At 48.4% G+C, this 23057-nt stretch overlaps 1 protein-coding gene across 1 annotated transcript in view; it reads right to left on the bottom strand.

Annotated features, from left to right (window-relative positions):
- The window catches only part of LOC138278788 (deleted in malignant brain tumors 1 protein-like), a 324469-nt gene that overhangs the window by 212018 nt on the left and 89394 nt on the right, over positions 1 to 23057 (bottom strand). The window contains exon 3 of the mRNA XM_069219306.1: positions 15838 to 16152. Coding sequence (XP_069075407.1) covers positions 15838 to 16152 — 315 coding nt within the window. The remainder of the gene's footprint in view (positions 1 to 15837; positions 16153 to 23057) is intronic.

The raw sequence follows: 23057 nt of genomic DNA, 5'->3' as shown, positions 1-23057 counted from the left end.
GGCCCAGGAGGGACCAGGAGGTCGCAAATTGGACCTGCAGAGAGAGGGGACGTCGAGCAAGACAAAGAGCCCTCACTGAAGCAGGTAGCACCCGGAGAAGTGCCAGAAACAGGCACTACGAGGATGCGTGAAACGGTGCTCGCCGAAGTTGCACAAAGGAGTCCCACGTCGCCGGAGACCAACTTAGAAAGTCGTGCAATGCAGGTTAGAGTGCCGTGGACCCAGGCTTGGCTGTGCACGAAGGATTTCCGCCGGAAGTGCACAGGGGCCGGAGTAGCTTGCAAAGTCGCGGTTCCCAGCAATGCAGCCCAGCGAGGTGAGGCAAGGACTTACCTCCACCAAACTTGGGCTGAAGAGTCACTGGACTGTGGGGGTCACTTGGACAGAGTCGCTGGATTCGAGGGACCTCGCTCGTCGTGCTGAGAGGAGACCCAAGGGACCGGTAATGCAGCTTTTTGGTGCCTGAGGTTGCAGGGGGAAGATTCCGTCGACCCACGGGAGATTTCTTCGGAGCTTCTGGTGCAGAGAGGAGGCAGGCTACCCCCACAGCATGCACAAGCAGGAAAACAGTCGAGAAGGCGGCAGGATCAGCGTTACAGAGTTGCAGTAGTCGTCTTTGCTACTATGTTGCAGGTTTGCAGGCTTCCAGCGCGGTCAGCGGTCAATTACTTATCAGAAGGTGATGAGAGAGATGCAGAGGAACTCGGCTGAGCTCATGCATTCGTTATCTAAAGTTTCCCCAGAGACAGAGACCCTAAATAGCCAGAAAAGAGGGTTTGGCTACCTAGGAGAGAGGATAGGCTACTAACACCTGAAGGAGCCTATCAGCAGGAGTCTCTGACGTCACCTGGTGGCACTGGCCACTCAGAGCAGTCCAGTGTGCCAGCAGCACCTCTGTTTCCAAGATGGCAGAGGTCTGGAGCACACTGGAGGAGCTCTGGACACCTCCCAGGGGAGGTGCAGGTCAGGGGAGTGGTCACTCCCCTTTCCTTTGTCCAGTTTTGCGCCAGAGCAGGGGCTAAGGGGTCCCTGAACCGGTGTAGACTGGCTTATGCAGAATTGGGCATCTCTGTGCCCAACAAAGCATTTCCAGAGGCTGGGGGAGGCTACTCCTCCCCTGCCTTCACACCATTTTCCAAAGGGAGAGGGTGTCACACCCTCTCTCAGAGGAAGTTCTTTGTTCTGCCATCCTGGGCCAGGCCTGGCTGGACCCCAGGAGGGCAGCTGCCTGTCTGAGGGGTTGGCAGCAGCAGCAGCTGCAGTGAAACCCCAGGAAGGGCAGTTTGGCAGTACCAGGGTCTGTGCTACAGACCACTGGGATCATGGAATTGTACCAACAATGCCAGGATGGCATAGAGGGGGCAATTCCATGATCATAGACATGTTACATGGCCATATTCGGAGTTACCATGGTGAAGCTACATATAGGTAGTGACCTATATGTAGTGCACGCGTGTAATGGTGTCCCCGCACTCACAAAGTTCAGGGAATTGGCTCTGAACAATGTGGGGGCACCTTGGCTAGTGCCAGGGTGCCCTCACACTAAGTAACTTTGCACCTAACCTTTACCAGGTAAAGGTTAGACATATAGGTGACTTATAAGTTACTTAAGTGCAGTGTAAAATGGCTGTGAAATAACGTGGACGTTATTTCACTCAGGCTGCAGTGGCAGGCCTGTGTAAGAATTGTCAGAGCTCCCTATGGGTGGCAAAAGAAATGCTGCAGCCCATAGGGATCTCCTGGAACCCCAATACCCTGGGTACCTCAGTACCATATACTAGGGAATTATAAGGGTGTTCCAGTAAGCCAATGTAAATTGGTAAAATTGGTCACTAGCCTGTTAGTGACAATTTGAAAGTAATGAGAGAGCATAACCACTGAGGTTCTGGTTAGCAGAGCCTCAGTGAGACAGTTAGGCACCACACAGGGAACATATACATGCACACCTATGAGCACTGGGGCCCTGTGTGACAGGGTCCCAGTGACACATACATATAGGCCACAAACCTATGAGCACTGGGGTCCTGACCAGCAGGATCCCAGTGACACATAACAACCATACTGAAAACATAGTGTTTTCACTATGAGCACTGAGGCCTGGCTATCAGGATCCCAGTGAGACAGTGAAAACAGTGACAAACACCCTGACATACACTCACAAACAGGCCAAAAGTGGGGGTAACAAGGCTAGAAAGAGGCTACCTTCTCACACAACCCCCCCCCAAACGAAGGACAATAAGGCTAACCTTGGCCAGTTGAGACTTTATTGTCTAAGTGGTGATAAGTAGAGAGTAGCTCTGCAATAGACTGGTTACTCCCTTTATCATCCACTATATGGTTATTTCCCTGTGGGGATGTAAACCACCCTGTTTGAAGTTTTTTAGCTAAGCAACAATGTGAAGATGTATTTTCAGAGTTTCTATCAGTAAGTTTTAGTTTCGAGCAGTGGGAATTGTCCACTGAACCTATTTGTAGTGATGGAAATGCCAGACAGGGATGCTGTCTCAGAAAAGCCATAGCTGGGCAAAAACTTTGTCCATCTGGCTGGAAGAGAGAACAGGGATGCTGTTTCTCTTGAGTTGGAGCAGGGCAGGGATGTTGTCCTATGAGCTCCACACTAGGGCAGGGATGCTGTCCTAAGTGTTGTGAGGTAGTGCAGGGTTTCTGCACTAAAGTTTCTCTGGGAGGGTTGGAGGGATGCTCCATGTTAACTAAAATGGTGCTGTTTTTCTCACCAATGTTAGTTATCCCACAGAGAGGTACTTCCACCTCAGGGAGTCCAGCTTTGCCAGCTGATGATTCCCTTGGAACAGGTGCCACCCCAGGAGAGGTTTCTCCCACCACAGGAATAGTATCCTGAATGGTAGGGTGGTTAGGGGATGCTGTGATACCCTTTTTACCTGTTGATGGAGAGGGATCCTGATTTTTCAGGCCTTCTCTCCTTTGCTTTTTCATTTCACTTGAAATGAGAGGGAACAATTCCTCAGGGATGCCCAGCATGGCTGCATGGGCATAAAACTCTACATCAGCCCAACCTGAGGCCTCTAGGTCATTACCTAAGAGACAGTCTACAGGTAAGCTAGGTGATACCACCACCTGCTTAGGGCCAGTAACTCCACCCCAACTAAACTGAATTATAGCTAAGGGAAGAAACTTAGTGGAGTTATGGACATCAATAATCTTATACTGTTGTCCAATGATGTGTTGTTCAGGAGGCACTAGGTTTTCAGTCACCAAAGTGAAACTGGCACCTGTGTCCCTGTAGGCCAAGGCCTCAACACCATTTATTGAAACTGTCTGCCTGTACTTATCCATTGTAAGGGGACAAGCAGCCAGTGTGGCAAGGCCAATGCCACTAGGTGTGACAGAAACTGTCTTGGGACTGATTACATCAGTTTCCACTATGGACCCATAAGTGAACCCAACTACACCCTTTGCTTGACTGTTGCCAGCAGTCCCACCACTAGTACCACTACTGCTAGGGGCACTAGAGCTTGATGTATTAGTGGTGGTAGGCTCAGGGGGTTTACCTGGACAGGACTTATCCCCTGGCCTATGGCCTCTATTTTTACACACAAAGCACCAAGGCTTTTTAATGTGTGCAGGTTGGGAAGAAGAGGAAGAATTTGTTTTATCCCCACCCTCTGAAGAGTGTTTAAGATTTGAAGTGGGATCTTTGGTTTTACCCTTATCCCCATGCTTATCTTGAGATTTTTCACCATCTTTCTTCTTATTGCCATCCTTGTCACCCCCTGTATGAACTTTTCTGTTCACCCTTGTTCTGACCCATTTGTCTGCCTTCTTTCCCAATTCTTGGGGAGAGGTCAGATCAGAGTCTACCAGGTACTGGTGCAACAAATCAGACACACAATTATTAAGTATATGCTCTCTCAGGATTGTGTTATACAGGCTTTCATAATCAGTAACTTTACTGCCATGTAACCACCCCTCCAAGGCCTTCACTGAATGGTCAATGAAATCAACCCAGTCTTGTGAAGACTCCTTTTTGGTCTCTCTGAACTTTATCCTGTACTGTTCAGTGGTTAAGCCATAACCATCCAGGAGTGCATTCTTAAGAACTTGGAAATTGTTAGCATCATTTTCTTTTACAGTAAGGAGCCTATCCCTACCTTTTCCAGTAAATGATAGCCATAGGATAGCAGCCCACTGCTTTTGAGGGACATCCTGTACAGCACAGGCCCTCTCAAGTGCAGCAAACCACTTGTTAATGTCATCCCCCTCCTTGAAGGGGGAACTATCTTATGCAGATTCCTGGAATCATGCTCTTTTGCAGGATGACTATGGGGAATACTGCTGCTGCCACCATGGGTATCTAAACCCATCTTCTGTCTTTCCCTCTCTATTTCTAAAGACTGTCTATCCAAATCCAGCTGTTGCTTCTTGAGCTTCAGTCTGGTTTGTTCCACTCTCAATCTATTGAGCTCCCTTTCTAACAATCTGTCATCAGGGTGGGTGGGAGGGACATTTCTAGATACAGAGGTATGATGGGAATGAACAGAAGGAGACCTGTCCCTTACCAAGGGCACCCTAACAGCTTGGCTACCAGCATAATGTGAGAGCACATCATCAGTAAGATGTGATTCAACCTCTGTACCAACTATGCTAGACTGTCTAGTAATGGGCAGGCTGAGAAGTTTCTTTCCTGAACCTTTTCCTGGGGGAGTCCCTGGATCAGATTGAGAACCATTAGCTACTTTTTCTACAGATTGGGCACTTATGGCCTTATCCTGTACTCTAAGCATATTAATTAACAGTTCTAAGGAAGGATTCTTCCCTACACTCAAACCTCTCTCTATGCAGAGACTCCTTGCTCCTTTCCAGCTAAGGTGATCATATGCAAGTTTGGACAGTTCAACTTTTTGGCCTGTGCCAGACATTTTTAGAGAGAGTTAAAGTGATAGACAAAGAGAAAAAAGTTTTCAGAACTTTTTGGAAAGACAGAAAAAACTTTTTAAACTTTTAAGAACTTTTTGAAAGTTTAGAAGTACTTTTCAGCACTTAGAAAAGAGTGAAAAGAGGAAATGCAAAACTTTTTGGCTATGTGTATATATACTGACCTTGTTTTGTATATTTTTCTCTTATGAAAAGTACAATGACAAGAGTGGCAAGTAGTCTCAAAGCACTTATCCCACCGCTGCACAACCAATGTAGGAGGCTGGACTGGCTTGTAGTGAGTACCAAGGGGTACTTGCACCTTGCACCAGGCCCAGTTATCCCTTATTAGTGTATAGGGTGTCTAGCAGCTTAGGCTGATAGATAATGGTAGCTTAGCAGAGCAGCTTAGGCTGAACTAGGAGACGTGTGAAGCTACTACAGTACCACTTAGTGTCATATGCACAATATCATAAGAAAACACAATACACAGTTATACTAAAAATAAAGGTACTTTATTTTTATGACAATATGCCAAAGTATCTTAGAGTGTACCCTCAGTGAGAGGATAGGAAATATACACAAGATATATATACACAATAGCAAAAATATGCAATATAGTCTTAGAAAACAGTGCAAACAATGTATAGTTACAATAGGATGCAATGGGGAAACATAGGGATAGGGGCAACACAAACCATATACTCCAAAAGTGGAATGTGAACCACGAATGGACCCCAAACCTATGTGACCTTGTAGAGGGTCGCTGGGACTATTAGAAAATAGTAAGAGTTAGAAAAATAACCCTCCCCAAGACCCTGAAAAGTGAGTGCAAAGTGCACTAAAGTTCCCCTAAGGACAAAATAGTCGTGTTAGAGGGAAAATGCAAGGAAAACACAAATCAGCAATGCAACAACGATGGATTCCTGACTGAGGGTACCTGTGGAACAAGGGGACCAAGTCCAAAAGTCACAAACAGCTCGGAGATGGGCAGATGCCCAAGAAATGCCAGCGGTTGGTGCAAAGAAGCTCTTACTAGGCTGAAGAACTGTGAATACTGCAGGAACGACAAGGGCTAGAGACTTCCCCTTTGGAGGATGGATCCCACACGCATTGGAGAGTCGTGCAAAAGTGTTTTCCCGCCGGATGGACGCCAACAAGCCTTGCTACACGCAAATCGTGCGTTTGGCGTTTTTGGACGCTGCTGGGGCCCAGGAGGGACCAGGAGGTCGCAAATTGGACCTGCAGAGAGAGGGGACGTCGAGCAAGACAAAGAGCCCTCACTAAAGCAGGTAGCCCCCGGAGAAGTGCCAGAAACAGGCACTACAAGGATGCGTGAAATGGTGCTCGCCGAAGTTGCACAAAGGAGTCCCACGTCGCCGGAGACCAACTTAGAAAGTCGTGCAATGCAGGTTAGAGTGCCGTGGACCCAGGCTTGGCTGTGCACGAAGGATTTCCGCCGGAAGTGCACAGGGGCCGGAGTAGCTTGCAAAGTCGCGGTTCCCAGCAATGCAGCCCAGCGAGGTGAGGCAAGGACTTACCTCCACCAAACTTGGGCTGAAGAGTCACTGGACTGTGGGGGTCACTTGGACAGAGTCGCTGGATTCGAGGGACCTCGCTCGTCGTGCTGAGAGGAGACCCAAGGGACCGGTAATGCAGCTTTTTGGTGCCTGCGGTTGCAGGGGGAAGATTCCGTCGACCCACGGGAGATTTCTTCGGAGCTTCTGGTGCAGAGAGGAGGCAGGCTACCCCCACAGCATGCACAAGCAGGAAAACAGTCGAGAAGGCGGCAGGATCAGCGTTACAGAGTTGCAGTAGTCGTCTTTGCTACTATGTTGCAGGTTTGCAGGCTTCCAGCGCGGTCAGCGGTCGATTCCTTATCAGAAGGTGAAGAGAGAGATGCAGAGGAACTCGGCTGAGCTCATGCATTCGTTATCTAAAGTTTCCCCAGAGACAGAGACCCTAAATAGCCAGAAAAGAGGGTTTGGCTACCTAGGAGAGAGGATAGGCTACTAACACCTGAAGGAGCCTATCAGCAGGAGTCTCTGACGTCACCTGGTGGCACTGGCCACTCAGAGCAGTCCAGTGTGCCAGCAGCACCTCTGTTTCCAAGATGGCAGAGGTCTGGAGCACACTGGAGGAGCTCTGGACACCTCCCAGGGGAGGTGCAGGTCAGGGGAGTGGTCACTCCCCTTTCCTTTGTCCAGTTTTGCGCCAGAGCAGGGGCTAAGGGGTCCCTGAACCGGTGTAGACTGGCTTATGCAGAATTGGGCACCTCTGTGCCCAACAAAGCATTTCCAGAGGCTGGGGGAGGCTACTCCTCCCCTGCCTTCACACCATTTTCCAAAGGGAGAGGGTGTCACACCCTCTCTCAGAGGAAGTTCTTTGTTCTGCCATCCTGGGCCAGGCCTGGCTGGACCCCAGGAGGGCAGCTGCCTGTCTGAGGGGTTGGCAGCAGCAGCAGCTGCAGTGAAACCCCAGGAAGGGCAGTTTGGCAGTACCAGGGTCTGTGCTACAGACCACTGGGATCATGGAATTGTACCAACAATGCCAGGATGGCATAGAGGGGGCAATTCCATGATCATAGACATGTTACATGGCCATATTCGGAGTTACCATGGTGAAGCTACATATAGGTAGTGACCTATATGTAGTGCACGCGTGTAATGGTGTCCCCGCACTCACAAAGTTCAGGGAATTGGCTCTGAACAATGTGGGGGCACCTTGGCTAGTGCCAGGGTGCCCTCACACTAAGTAACTTTGCACCTAACCTTTACCAGGTAAAGGTTAGACATATAGGTGACTTATAAGTTACTTAAGTGCAGTGTAAAATGGCTGTGAAATAACGTGGACGTTATTTCACTCAGGCTGCAGTGGCAGGCCTGTGTAAGAATTGTCAGAGCTCCCTATGGGTGGCAAAAGAAATGCTGCAGCCCATAGGGATCTCCTGGAACCCCAATACCCTGGGTACCTCAGTACCATATACTAGGGAATTATAAGGGTGTTCCAGTAAGCCAATGTAAATTGGTAAAATTGGTCACTAGCCTGTTAGTGACAATTTGAAAGTAATGAGAGAGCATAACCACTGAGGTTCTGGTTAGCAGAGCCTCAGTGAGACAGTTAGGCACCACACAGGGAACATATACATGCACACCTATGAGCACTGGGGCCCTGTGTGACAGGGTCCCAGTGACACATACATATAGGCCACAAACCTATGAGCACTGGGGTCCTGACCAGCAGGATCCCAGTGACACATAACAACCATACTGAAAACATAGTGTTTTCACTATGAGCACTGAGGCCTGGCTATCAGGATCCCAGTGAGACAGTGAAAACAGTGACAAACACCCTGACATACACTCACAAACAGGCCAAAAGTGGGGGTAACAAGGCTAGAAAGAGGCTACCTTCTCACAGAGGGTCGCTGGGACTGTAAGAAAACAGTGAGGGTTAGAAAAATAGCCCACCCCAAGACCCTGAAAGGTGAGTGCAAAGTGCACTAAAGTTCCCCAAAGAGCACAGAAGTCGTGATAGGGGAATTCTGCAGGAAAGACACAAACCAGCAATGCAACAACGATGGACTTCCAGACGAGAGTACCTGTGGAACAAGGGGACCAAGTCCAAAAGTCACAAGCAAGTCGGAGATGGGCAGATGCCCAGGAAATGCCAGCTGTGGGTGCAAAGAAGCTGCTACTGGACATTAGAAACTGAGGATTCTGCAGGAACGACAAGGGCTAGAGACTTCCCCTTTGAAGGATGGATCCCCCACGCCATGGAGAGTCGTGCAGAAGTATTTTCCTGAAGAAAGACCGCCAGCAAGCCTTGCTAGCTGCAAATCATGCAGTAAAGGTTTTTGAATGCTGCTGTGGCCCAGGAGGGACCAGGATGTCGCCACTTGCATCTGGGGACAGAGGGGGTGTCGAGCAAGACAAAGAGCCCTCTCAGAAGCAGGCAGCACCCACAGAAGTGCAGGAACAGGCACTACGAAGAGGAGTGAAACGGTGCTCACCCGAAGTTGCACAAAGGAGTCCCACGCCGCCGGAGGACAACTTAGAAAGTCGTGCGATGCAGGTTAGAGTGCCGTGGACCCAGGCTTGGCTGTGCACAAAGGATTTCCGCCGGAAGTGCACAGAGGCCCGAGCAGCTGCAAAAGATGTGGTTCCCAGCAATGCAGTCTGGCGTGGGGAGGCAAGGGCTTACCTCCACCAAACTTGAACTGAAGAGTCACTGGACTGTGGGAGTCACTTGGACAGAGTTGCTGGATTCAAGGGACCTCGCACGTCGTGCTGAGAGGAGACCCAGGGGACCGGTGATGCAGTTCTTTTGTGCCTGCGGTAGCAGGGGGAAGATTCCGTCGACCCACGGGAGATTTCTTCGGAGCTTCTAGTGCAGAGAGGAGGCAGACTACCCCACAGCATGCACCACCAGGGAAACAGTCGAGAAGGCGGCAGGATCAGAGTTACAGAGTTGCAGTAGTCGTCTTTGCTACTTTGTTGCAGTTTTGCAGGCTTCCAGCGCGGTCAGCAGTCGATTCCTTGGCAGAAGGTGAAGAGAGAGATGCAGAGGAACTCTGATGAGCTCTTGCATTCGTTATCTAAGGAATTCCCCAAAGCAGAGACCCTAAATAGCCAGAAAAGAGGGTTTGGCTACTTAGGAGAGAGGATAGGCTAGCAACACCTGAAGGAGCCTATCAGAAGGAGTCTCTGATGTCACCTGCTGGCCCTGGCCACTCAGAGCAGTCCAGTGTGCCAGCAGCACCTCTGTTTCCAAGATGGGAGAGGTCTGGAGCACACTGGAGGAGCTCTGGGCACCTCCCAGGGGAGGTGCAGGTTAGGGGAGTGGTCACTCCCCTTTCCTTTGTCCAGTTTCGCGCCAGAGCAGGGCTGAGGGGTCCCTGAACCGGTGTAGACTGGCTTATGCAGAAATGGGCACCATATGTGCCCATGAAAGCATTTCCAGAGGCTGGGGGAGGCTACTCCTCCCCTGCCTTAACACCTTTTTCTAAAGGGAGAGGGTGTAACACCCTCTCTCTGAGGAAGTCCTTTGTTCTGCCTTCCTGGGCCAAGCCTGGCTTTACCCCAGGAGGGCAGAAACCTGTCTGAGGGGTTGGCAGCAGCAGCAGCTGCAGTGAAACCCCTGAAAAGGCAGTTTGGCAGTACCCGGGTCTGGGCTACAGACCCGTTGGATCATGGGATTGTGCCAACAATGCCAGGATGGCATAGAGGGGGCAATTCCATGATCTTAGACATGTTACATGCCCATATTCAGAGTTACCATTGTGAAGCTACACATAGGTAGTGACCTATGTGTAGTGCACGCGTGTAATGGTGTCCCCGCACTCACAAAGTCCGGGGAATTTGCCCTGAACTATGTGGGAGCACTCTGGCTATTGCCAGGGTGCCCACACACTAAGTAACTTAGCACCCAACCTTTCCTAAGTAAAGGTTAGACATATAGGTGACTTATAAGTTACTTAAGTGCAGTGGAAATGGCTGTGAATAATGTGTGCATTATTTCACTCAGGCTGCAGTGGCAGGCCTGTGTAAGAATTGTCAGAGCTCCCTATGGGTGGCAAAAGAAATGCTGCAGCCCATAGGGATCTCCTGGAACCCCAATACCCTGGGTACCTCAGTACCATATACTAGGGAATTATAAGGGTGTTCCAGTATGCCAATGTGAATTAGTGAAATTTGTCACTAGCCTGTTAGTGACAATTTGGAAAGAAATGAGAGAGCATAACCACTGAGGTTCTGGATAGCAGAGCCTCAGTGAGACAGTTAGGCATCACACAGGGAACACATACATATAGGTCACAAACTTATGAGCACTGGGGTCCTGACTAGCAGGGTCCCAGTGACACATAACAAACATACTGAAAACATAGGGTTTTCACTATGGTCACTGGGCCCTGGCTGGCAGGATCCCAGTGAGACACTGAAAACACCCTGACATACACTCACAAACAGGCCAAAAGTGGGGGTAACAAGGCTAGAAAGAGGCTACCTTCTCACATGCACCCTTACAGGATTTCCTTTGTGCACATCCTAGCCTGGGTCCCCAGCACTTTGTCCTGCAGTGCAAAAACCGCTGAGCTGGCCTCTGACGTCGTGGGACCCTGCTTTGTAACTCTGCATGGACTCTGGTTCACAAATCTTCCAAGTGCCTGTTCAGGTACTTCTGCGGGTGCTGCCTGCTTCTGTGAGAGCTCTCTGAGTTGCTAGACGGCCCCTCTGTCTCCTCTTCCAAGTGGCGACATCCTGGTCCTTCCTGGTCCTCAGCCGCACCCAAAAACCTCTACTGCAATCCTTGCAGCTAGCAAGGCTTGTTTGCAGTATTTCTGCGTGTGAACACCTCTGCAAGCTTCATTGTGACGTGGGACATCTGTCTTCCAAAGGAGAAGTTCCTAGTCCTCTTCTTTCTTGCAGAACGCCAAGCCTCTTCCATCCAGAGGCAGCTTCCTTGCACCTTCTTTCCTGGGCTCCTGCCCCCCCTGGACACTGTCGCAACTATTGGACTTGGTCCCCTTGCTTTGAAGGTCCTCAGGTCCAGGAATCTGTCTTCAGTGCACTGCTGGTGTTTGATGTTCTTGCAGAATCCTGCTATCACGACTATTGTGCTCTTTTGGGGTAGTAGGTGTACTTTACTCCTACTTTTCAGGGTCTTGGGGCGGGGTATCTTGGACACCCTGACTGTTTTCTTACAGTCCCAGCAACCCTCTACAAGCTCACCTAGGTCTGGGGTCCATTTGTGATTCGCATTCCACTTTTGGAGTATATAATTTGTGTTGCTCCTATACCTATGCTTGCCTATTGCAACCTACTGTAATTCTACACTGTTTGCATTACTTTTCTGACTATTACTTAACTGTTTTGGGTTTGTGTACATATAACTTGTGTATATTAATTACCTTCTTACTGAGGGTACTCACTGAGATACTTGTGGCATATTGTCATAAAAATAAAGTACCTTTATTTTTAGTAACTCTGTGTATTGTGTTTTCTTATGATATTGTGCATATGATATAAGTGGTATAGTAGGAGCTTTGCATGTCTCCTAGTTCAGCCTAAGCTGCTCTGCTATAGCTACCCTCTATCAGCCTAAGCTGCTAGAAACACCTCTATTCTACTAATAAGTAATAATTGGACCTGGCACAAGGTGTAAGTACCACTTGGTACCCACTGTAAGCCAGGCCAGCCTCCTACACAGTCCCTATTCCAAGTGCAACCCTGTAGGAAAGTACCCTCTTTCTTGGCATGGCTACCCACATTTTCTGTCTGTTTGTCAGTATGTTTACCTGTCTGTCAGTATGTTTGAGTGTGTTAACTGGGATCCTGCTAACCATACCCTCACTGACTATGCTCTCTCTCCCAAAACGCTGTATTTCACTCCACATTTGGAATACTGGTGCCCCCTTGTAAGTTTCTAGAATATGGTACTTAGGTACCCAGGGCATTGGGCTACCAGGGAAACCCTATGGGCTACAGCATATATTATGCCATCCGTAGGGAGCCCATGGAAACTGGTCTGCAGGCCTGCCATTGCAGCCTGCGTGAAAAGGTGCAAGCACCCTTTCACTGCCATTTGACTGCACTCAGGTCACTATAAGTCACCCCTATGGCAGGCCCTCCTAGCCCAGAGGGCAGGGTGCAAGTACCTGTGTGTGAGGGCACACCTCCACTAGCAGAGGTGACCCTCTGAACTCCAGCCCCATTTTCTGGACGGAGTGAGTGCGGGGATGCCATTTTATGCGTGTACTGGACATACGTCACTACCTATGTCCAGCTACATAATGGTAACTACAAACATGGGCATGTTTGGTATCAAACATGTTGGAATCATACCCCAATACATTTTCAACTATTGGTTGTATAATTCCATGCACTCTGGGGGCTCCTTAGAGGACCCCCCAATATTACCATTACAACCTTCTGAGGATTTCTCAGCAGCCCTCCTCACAGACAGGTTTCTGCCCTCCTGTTGCTTGATCAGCTCAAGCCCAGGAAGGCAGAACAAAGGATTTCCTTTGGGAGAGGGGTTTTACACCCTCTCTCTTTGGAAATAGGTGTTACAGGCTTGGGAGGGGTAGCCTCTCCAAGCCACTTGTATGCTTTGAAGGGCACATTTGATGCTCTCCTGGCATAAACCAGTCTACATCAGTTCAGGGACCTCCACTCCCTCCTCTGGCACAAAACTGGTCAGAGGAAAGGGGAGTGAGCACTCCCCTGTCCATCACCACCCCAGGGGTGGTGCCCACAGCTCCTCCAGAGGTTCCCTGGACTTTGCCATCTTGAATCCAAGGTTGGCAGGGAACTCTGGGAGCATCTGAGTGGCCAGTGCAGGCAGGTGACGTCAGAGTCCACTCCTGACATGTGGTCACCCTGCTGGTGACCAATCCCCCTTTCAGGGCTATTAAGGGTCTCTCTCTTGGGTGGTTCCTCAGATTAAGCATGCAAGATTCCAGCAGGATACCTCTGCAATCTCCACTTTGATTTCTGACCAAAGAAACTGTATCCAGACGCTCCTATTTCCAAAGGGAGAGGGTGTAACACCCCTCTCCCAAAGGAAATCCTTTGTTCTGCCTTCCTGGGCTGGTATTGACCTATGTCCAGTATACGCATAAAATGGCATCCCCACACTAATGAAGTCCGGGAAAATGGGCCTGGAGTTTGTGGGGCCACCTCTGCTAGTGCAGGGGTGCCCTCACACACGTACTTGTCTTCTGTCCTGGATTGGCTGTCATATCATTCTTTGCATTTCTCGCAGGGTTATGAGAGCAGGTATCCCTGAATGACGGCACCTCACTCTCCTTGCTGAGATCAGTTCCTTGTCCTCCGGTGAAGTAGATAAGACATGCTTTCCCTTTGTAGGTCTTTTACTCTTCGTACACACACATGACCAAGGAGATAAAAATATACAGGCTTAAATCCCCTTATGAGGCAGACGAGGTTAGCCAATTATACCTCTTGTGTCTCCCTATAAAGCAATAAGTCAGAGTAAGGAATTAATCCAATTATTTCAAAAGCCTCTGAAACCCTCAAAGCTAACACATTTGTATTACTTTGCCCCTCCGGGCTTTTACCTTCTGTCGATAGTGGCACTGCCTTCTGTCATCCCTGTAGCAGGTACTGGGGGGGGTGCTTCCCTTCGGCTTGGATGGTGGAGGCCCAGGCACACATGAACCTACCGAACCCTGTAATGGCCGCTATAGAGGGAGGGCCACCTTCCTGCAGAGCAGTGAGTTTAGACGCCTCCCGCTGTCCTTCTCCCTTGTCCCCTACCCCACAGACCTCACAAACGGGATCCTCTTTCCACAGAGAGTCACAACAACTGCAAATACACGTCATGAGACCCCCTTCAGCAGCAGGTGTGGGTGTCTCTTGAGACAACGAGGAAGGGAAGGAGTGGTGGGGGGCATTTCTGCTAAAGGTTCTAGGGGTGTGGTGTATACAGAGGCAAGACTGCCTCATGTCATCATGAATTGAAGCAGGGGAGGGACTCTCCTCTCTAACCCCTTCCTACCCAGGAAACTGTCAATGTGGCAATACTGCCACATGCAGGATGGGCAGAGGAAGGTAAATCCCAAAACACAGTGGGGATTTAGTTGATGGGTGTTCTCCAAGGGAATGATATTTACAGAAATGCCTTTGCATTATTGATAAATAGAATTCACAATGATTTCCCAGAGTGTGTCTGGAACCAGAGACTGTTTCAGGTGTGACAGTGTCTTTTGTTGCTACATTATCCATAACACACAAACAGTCTCAAAATAGCCAACTTTTTTACTTTGAATATCCAATCTAGTTATGCAATTCACGGCTGAATCTAGAGTTTTTTGCTGATGCTGGCTGAACCATCCACCTCATCACTCCTTCTCATGCATGCACATGAACTCACATACATACACACGTACACCCACACATGCACGCACACACACACACAAACACACATAAACACACAGGCACATGAGCAAATCCCCAAACCATATTAATTACCATACAATTTATGCTCTGGTGCCTTTTACAATAATCATAAATAGACACAGACCTGTTGAAAGAACATATATGTATCATTTTCACCTATGCATTGCCTCTGAGTCTGAAGCACTGTAGGAAAAATATACTGTTATAATCAAGGACCACTTAATGGGATTTATTGCTTAGTGCAGGCTAACACTCTGTAAATGTGCTTGGTAATGCATGATTAGATGTGGTTTTCTGTGCTAATGCCTCCAGCACTTAACTGTAGACAAACTGCTCGGCTGGATATAAGCATAATCTGTAATCATGACATGTGGGCCTCTGTGAATATCTGCATGTAGGGTAATTACCGAGAGCAAACCTAGCTACAGGGCTACTGAGCACTGTGCATGAAGGCAGGCAGTACAGGTTATCATGGGATTCAGGATAATGGGTCACTTGTAGAATCACATCCAGTGCTGGGACTGTAGGAGGTGTTCATACTGGAAATCAAGATGTTTCTTACAGAGGTGAAGGAGTGATGGTGTTAGACAGGTCCAGGATTCATCTGTGTGTTCTTCCTCAGCCCTTCAGTGAATCTGGCAGCTATGTGGTGGATGCTCTTCAATGGTACCAGATCTGTCTGTGGGATACTGGCAAGTGGAGTACTGCTACCATCAGGGGTGGTGATCACCAACTGCCTGCACAGCTGTCCTAAAGACATGTCTTAATTATTTTCAGAAGTGAGAGTTGTTGTGAGGATGCCTGTGTCAGGATATGTGCTGTCTGTGAGTTGTGTGAAAATATGTGAGGTTTCTTAGAGGAGAGCAAGTCTAGAAAATACACGTCTGTAGTTATTTCAATCAGTTATTGTTTGTTGTAATCTTTCACTTTGCATTTTGCATCAAATATGTGTCTTCCACAGTTAGTTCCTTCCATTTGTTGGGCAAAGATATGTTTCTTGCATTTCCATTGCATATCTTACCTGTGCAGGTCACTCCAGCATCCCTTCCTGTAGGACAGGTATTGTGCTCCCAGCCTTGCTGTGGGCACTCCCATGGAGCAGCCTCATCTCCTGTGCATTGAACATTACTCATTAAAACAGGCAGGGAGCTCTTTCCAAATGTTGGGTTGTACTCATGTTCTTGTACTGAAATACAGCCAAGCTGTCTGCAGACCAATGAAGCATCCTTCAGATCCCAGGAGTCATCACACACGGTCCCCCAGACTCCATTGTGTTTTACCTCCACTCTCCCGGAGCAGATGGATGTGCCGTTCACCAACCGGACCTCATCGGGACCTGGATACAGCAGGATGGGAAAGAGATGTCAAGCAACGACTGCAAAATCAGGCAAAGTCTCAACATTTTACTTTTGTCTGAAAGGTTCTTTATTGTTCACGATTAATCAAAATCACTGCAAATCATCAGTTAACACACTGCATATACAGTGGGAATATAGCAATACAAACATCAAACTAAAGCAACACAGGTCCAGGCTCTTGGTGGTTCATTGTAGACTGATGGGTAAGGAAAGCAAGAGCAGCAGGAAAAGTGTCATAAAATGTCCAGTCTAGTCAAGCTCAGGTGAACTGTAGCTAAATATTAAGGCCCATATTCATGGGAAAGTGGGGCAGAGCAGCCAGTCACCTCACTGCGCTGCACTGCGTCACTGGAAAAGGGCAGGAATGCAAGGTATTTAAGTCATAGTGTGCATTCCCTGTCCTTTCTCCCTGCATCGGTGCTGTTTTGGCAGCCTAGCACCAATGCAGGCATCCTTGTACCATGGCGCAAGGGCGCCTGCGTTGCATGCAGGATTGTTTTTGTGCAGGAAGGGACAACTTCCTGCACAAAAACAATCCTGAGAGGCATATTCCTCTATCTATGTGTGCTGCAGAATGCAGCACACGTAGAAAGAGGAAATAATGAGGAGAAATAAAGAGATTTATCCTCGTTCCGCCTCTCCTGGGGAGACACATCGCTTTGGTGTACTCCGTGGTTTACCAGGTTGTGTAAATCTGGAAATTCTTCAAAAGCCAGGTTTGCGTGAACATTTTTAAATATGGGCCCAAGTGCTCTTAGAGAGCCTAAGAAGATGTATAGAATGTACTGACAGCCTTTTATCTTGCAGGATGCTTTTGGCCTTGGCTTCCCTTACTGACATTTTGGTCTGGTGTGGGTCATGAAGGAGCGCGACATGAATGGAAGTGTCAAGTCCCTTAAAGGAAGAGTTTTCTGTGCTCAGGGGCTTATTTACAAGCCCCTTGTGCCACCACTGCGTCATTTTGTTTTGACTCAGTGGTGGCGCTAGCAGTTTACTACACTGCTCCATATTTACAAACTGATGCATTGGGGCCAATGAGTGAGTTTGTAAAGCCCTGCGTCACATTATACATGCACCAGGTATAATGTATGCAGGCTAGGTTATTCCCATGGGAAAAACTATGCTGAAATGACACAATGAAATACAAAACATTTGACTGCGTCATTCTGTGACTTCACTGTGTCAAACTTTTACCACCTTCTCAGAGTAGGCGTAAAATTGACACAAGGCTTTTCCCTATGGGAGGCTCCTCGCATTGCTGCAGTTGCATCAGTTTAACGCTACTCCAGCAATGTGTGAGTTTAGCGCCAACAGATGTGTCGACTCATCTGTGAAAACGTGCACCATGAAGCTTTGTATTGTAAATGGAGTGCATCCATGGTGTCATTAGGGGATGTTAGGAAAGCACAAGAAATCTGACGCATTGATTGTGAGAAGCTGGCCTGGTTTGTAGTGGGTACCACAGGTACTTACACCTTATACCAGGTCCAGTTATCCCCTATTAGTGTAGTGTAGCCAGTGTCTAGAAGCCAGGCTCTCTAGTGGTAGAGTGGATGAGCAGCCAAGGCTTATCCAGGAGACATGCAAAGCTCATGCAATACCACTGCAGTCACACAGTACTCATACACATGAAAGAGAATACTCAGTGTTACAAAAATAAAGGATTTATTTAGGTGACACAAATACCAAATATACCATCAGAGACTATACTCCCTTAGGAGGTCAGTAATATACTTATTATATACACTGGTACACAGAAATAATCACATAAATACTTAGAAAACAGTGAAAATGATGTAAAATACAATAGGAAGAAATGGGCCTTGGGGAACACAAACCATATTCTAAGAAAGTGGAATGTGAATCTGGGTTTCCCACCTAGGCAATTGTAGTGAGTAGAGGGGAGCTGGACGTACTAGAAAATCCCAAAGATTAGTACTAGAACCAACCCCAGAAAGGTAGGAGTAAAGTGAGGGAACTTTTTTCTTAGACACACTAAATCAACAATCAGGATTATGCAAAAACTAAAGGAGACTGCAAAGCATCAACAGTGGATTCCTGGACCTGAAGACCTGTGGAAGAAGGGTCCCAAGTCCAAGAAACACAGAAGAGCCCAGGAGGGACAGGAGCCCCGTATTTCCTGGGTGAAGGTGCAAAAGTGGAACCACTGGTTCAGAAGAACAGTCAGGATTGCACCCAAGAAGATGATTTCAGATTCTTGGTTGGTGCAGGTGATGTCCCACGGCAGATGGAGGATTGCAGTCTTGTTTGTGTCACTGAAGTCATCCCAGAAGCCGTGACACACAGGAGACCCCAACACCACCACCCTGCTCGACAACCTCGCCAACCTCGGCCTCAAACAACTGGTGAACACCGCCACCCACATCGCCGGACACACGCTCGACCCTATCTTCTCCGCCAGCAAACACGTCTTCTTCAGCCACACCTCTGCCCTACACTGGACCGACCACAGCTGTGTCCACTTCACATTCCGACGCGAGACCTCCCACCTCCGCACTCAACCCATCCCTCATCGACAGTGGAACAAGATCCCTGAAGAGCAACTCTTCTCCGCTCTCGCCGCCAACCAACCCACCCTCACCACCGACCCCAACGACGCAGCTCTCAACCTCACAAACTGGATCTCCAACTGCGCTGACAACCTTGCTCCCCTCAAACGCACGCATCGACAGACCAACACCAAAAAACCTCTCTGGTTCTCTGACACCCTCAAAGAATCAAAGAAAACTTGTCGTGCCCTTGAGAAGGCCTGGCGCAAGGACCACACCGCTGACAACATGACCGCCCTCAAGAACGCTACACGCGAACACCACCACCTGATCCGCACTGCCAAAAGGAACTTTTTCACCGACAGACTAGACAAAAACAGCCACAACAGCAGAGAACTCTTCAGCATCGTCAAAGAGTTCTCCAACCCCAGCGCCAGCGCCAACGCCGTCACGCCCTCACAGGATTTGTGCGAATCCCTCGCCACTTTCTTCCATCGCAAGATCAGCGACCTCCACGACAGCTTCGGACACCAGACCCAACCATACACCACTGAACCCGCTTCCCCGGACATCACCCTCAACAACTGGACCCACATCAACACGGAAGAAACCAAATCCATCATGAACTCTATCCACTCCGGCGCCCCTTCGGACCCCTGCCCGCACTTCATCTTTAACAAAGCCGACGACATCATCGCCCCGCACCTCCAGACCGTCATCAACTCTTCTTTTTCTTCTGCTACCTTCCCCGAATGCTGGAAGCACGCTGAAGTCAACGCCCTACTAAAGAAACCTACGGCTGACCCAAGCGACCTGAAAAACTTCCGCCCCATCTCTCTTCTACCTTTCCCAGCCAAGGTAATAGAAAAGACCGTCAACAAACAGCTGACCACCTTCCTGGAAGACAACAACCTGCTCGACCCTTCACAAACCGGATTCCGAACCAACCACAGCACGGAAACCGCCCTCATCTCAGTCACAGACGACATCAGAACCCTGATGGACAACAGTGAAACAGTCGCCCTCATTCTCCTCGACCTCTCGGCTGCCTTTGACACCGTCTGTCACCGCACCCTAATCACCCGCCTACGCTCCACCGGGATCCAAGGCCAGGCCCTGGACTGGATCGCCTCCTTCCTCGCTAACCGCTCCCAAAGAGTTTACCTCCCTCCGTTTCGCTCAGAACCCACCAAGATCATCTGCGGCGTACCTCAAGGCTCATCGCTCAGCCCGACACTCTTCAATGTCTACATGAGCCCCCTCGCCGACATCGTACGCAAGCACGACATCATCATCACCTCCTACGCCGACGACACCCAACTTGTACTCTCCCTCACCAAGGACCCCGCCAGCGCCAAGACCAACCTACAAGAGGGTATGAAGGACGTCGCAGATTGGATGAGGCTCAGCCGCCTAAAGCTGAACTCTGAAAAAACGGAAGTCCTCATCCTCGGCAACACCCCGTCCGCCTGGGACGACTCCTGGTGGCCCACGGCCCTCGGCACCGCACCGACCCCCGCAGACCACGCCCGCAACCTCGGCTTCATCTTGGACCCTCTTCTCACCATGACCAAGCAAGTCAACGCCGTGTCCTCCGCCTGCTTCCTCACTCTCCGCATGCTCCGTAAGATCTTCCGCTGGATCCCCGCCGACACCAGAAAAACCGTGACCCACGCCCTCGTCACGAGCCGCCTGGACTACGGCAACACCCTCTACGCCGGGACCACAGCCAAACTCCAAAACCGCCTGCAACGCATCCAAAACGCCTCGGCCCGCCTCATCCTCGACGTACCCCGCAACAGCCACATCTCCGCACACCTGAGACACCTGCATTGGCTCCCAGTCAGCAAAAGGATCACCTTCCGTCTTCTCACCCACGCACACAAAGCCCTCCACAACAAGGGACCGGAATACCTCAACAGACGCCTCAGCTTCTACGTCCCCACCCGCCCCCTCCGCTCCGCTGGCCTCGCACTTGCTGCCGTCCCTCGCACCCGCCGCTCCACGGCGGGTGGGAGATCTTTCTCCTTCCTGGCGGCCAAGACCTGGAACTCCCTCCCCACCAGCCTCAGGACCACCCAGGACCACTCCGCTTTCCGGAGACTCCTAAAGACTTGGCTGTTCGAGCAGCGATAACCCCCCCTTTCCCCCCTAGCGCCTTGAGACCCGCACGGGTGAGTAGCGCGCTTTATAAATGTTAATGATTTGATTTGATTTGATTTAGGACAAAATGGCGCTGCCAGGGCCCAGGAAGGACCAGGTGGACTCTACCCATGTGGGGGAGTCAAAGGGGGCTTTACGCTTTCTAGAGAGCACACAACAGACTAGGCAGCCCACTCAGGAGTCCCACAGGATGGGGACAAAGAATTTGTAAAAGGAGCCCATGCAACAACACAACAAAGGCTCCCACGTCGCCAGAGAACCACTCAGGGAGCTGTGCGTCGCAGGATCGTGTGCTTGGCACGCAAGCTTGGATATGCACTTGAAACCTCGTGGGAAGGAGCAGCCAATCCTTGGTAGCTGCAAAAAACGCGGTGCATAGGGGTAGCTGCGTGGAGTGGGAAGGCAAGGTCTTACCTACACCAAACTTGCATAGCTGGACAAGGGGACCGTCTGAAAAACTTCTGTCCACCACCCATGTTGCAGGATCCACGCAGCTCCACTGGAGAGGGGTTCCACGCCACCAGTCATTGATGCAGAAGGTGCCTGCTGAAGCAGGGGGATGACTCCTTCAACCCCAAGGGAGATTCCTTTGCTTCTTCTGTGCAGGCTGAAGACAGGCTATCCTCTGAGGATGCATGACCAGGAAACCGTTGCAGTTGTAATTGATTGTCACTCTAAATTTAATCTCTTTTTCGCCCTACAGATACACTAGGTGTTACAAATTTCTATTTCTTCCTCACCTATTCTTTCTTTAAATACATTTTCCACAGATTTAGGAGTTTGTATTTTAACTATGGATTATGTATTTGGGGTTAGGATATAGATTGTGCGACATGGTGGATGAAACGCACACATTGTGATTGCTATGAGTATACCGCTTATTCCAATAAGCTTTTCGACTATAGGATACAATCTTCTGAACACTGGATGTAATGGTTAAATTTGGGAGGAATGACGGCATGTGTCTTAATTTACATCTAGGATATACATAACAATTCAAGCAAATTAATATTGGGTCAATTTATTTTGTCTGATGTCTTGCTTTTATTTATAAGGTTGCTTAATACGAGAAATTTGCTGGTTAAAAATAACACAGCATTATGATTCCAAAAATGGAAGTTATATGCTTATAAATAACATGTACCCTTATGAAAACTGAGAGAGATTTATAATATGCTTTTTAAAACAGAGCCCCTAAATGTACACATTATTGGATCAATTGTCTTGTAACGAAATGCTGAAGTATGCATATTAACAGAGGATGGCCTCACCTAAGATGGCGTACGTTTCACAATTCAAATGTTTGCAATGGTTTTTATGGCTGACTAGTCTGTGAAAAACGATTTTGTATGGCCATTTCGACATTATAGGTAGAAATCGGAACTAAGTATATTTGTCTCACTGTGATTGGTAGTTGTCATGCTGGGTTTGGATTCTCGTATACTACGAGGGAATTGTGGAACGAAGATAACTCATAAATACCGCTTTGTAATTTGAAATTAGAATTGTCGATATAGCCATATAATTCTTTTTTTAAAAAGAGTGTGGATGACAATATAAGAATTCTTTTTGTGTTCCGCAAAGGTTTTTGTGTTATAAAACATCTGTACATGAAAATTTGCCTCTTACAAAATGGCCGCCCTGATAATGTAAACAATGTTCGTTTTTTGTACCCACGTGGAATTATACAGACTGCATGTGGATTGGTCAGCGGGTCTTTTAAAATTGTTCCTCTTTATCTATTTGGGTTTGATCACATATATTGAGCTCCATCTATGAAGTCTCGGACAAGTTAGAGGTAAGAACAATGAGATAACAATGCAAATGAATTGCTAGGAAGTTGAGTTCATTTTTGGATAAATAGATTGTCCAGTTAGATTTTTTCAAATAATATGAGACAAATATGACAAACCATTGTCTACCCGTTTCTGTGATCATTACCATTAAGTAACCATACTTCCTTTTGACTTGTGATTCGTTAGAATTAATTGAAGTTGGCTGGCTTTCTAAGGACAAATTATAAAAGGTGATATATAGATATTGGTATGCTAAATTGATATGAGTTTTATCACAAGATGGAAAGTGACATAATAGGCATTGTCTATAGTAAAAATCTACATTAGATATTGATGAATGTGCAATGATATGAATTTGTATCTTTACAATTTTGAAATAAAATTAGATACAGTGGATAAAGCGATATAGTATGG

This window comes from Pleurodeles waltl, unplaced genomic scaffold (genome assembly GCF_031143425.1).
Source record: "Pleurodeles waltl isolate 20211129_DDA unplaced genomic scaffold, aPleWal1.hap1.20221129 scaffold_58, whole genome shotgun sequence".
In the NCBI taxonomy this organism is placed as follows: Eukaryota; Metazoa; Chordata; class Amphibia; order Caudata; family Salamandridae; genus Pleurodeles; species Pleurodeles waltl.
The sequence above is the reverse complement of the archived record's forward strand: the minus strand, read 5'-3'. Positions and strand labels throughout refer to the sequence as shown.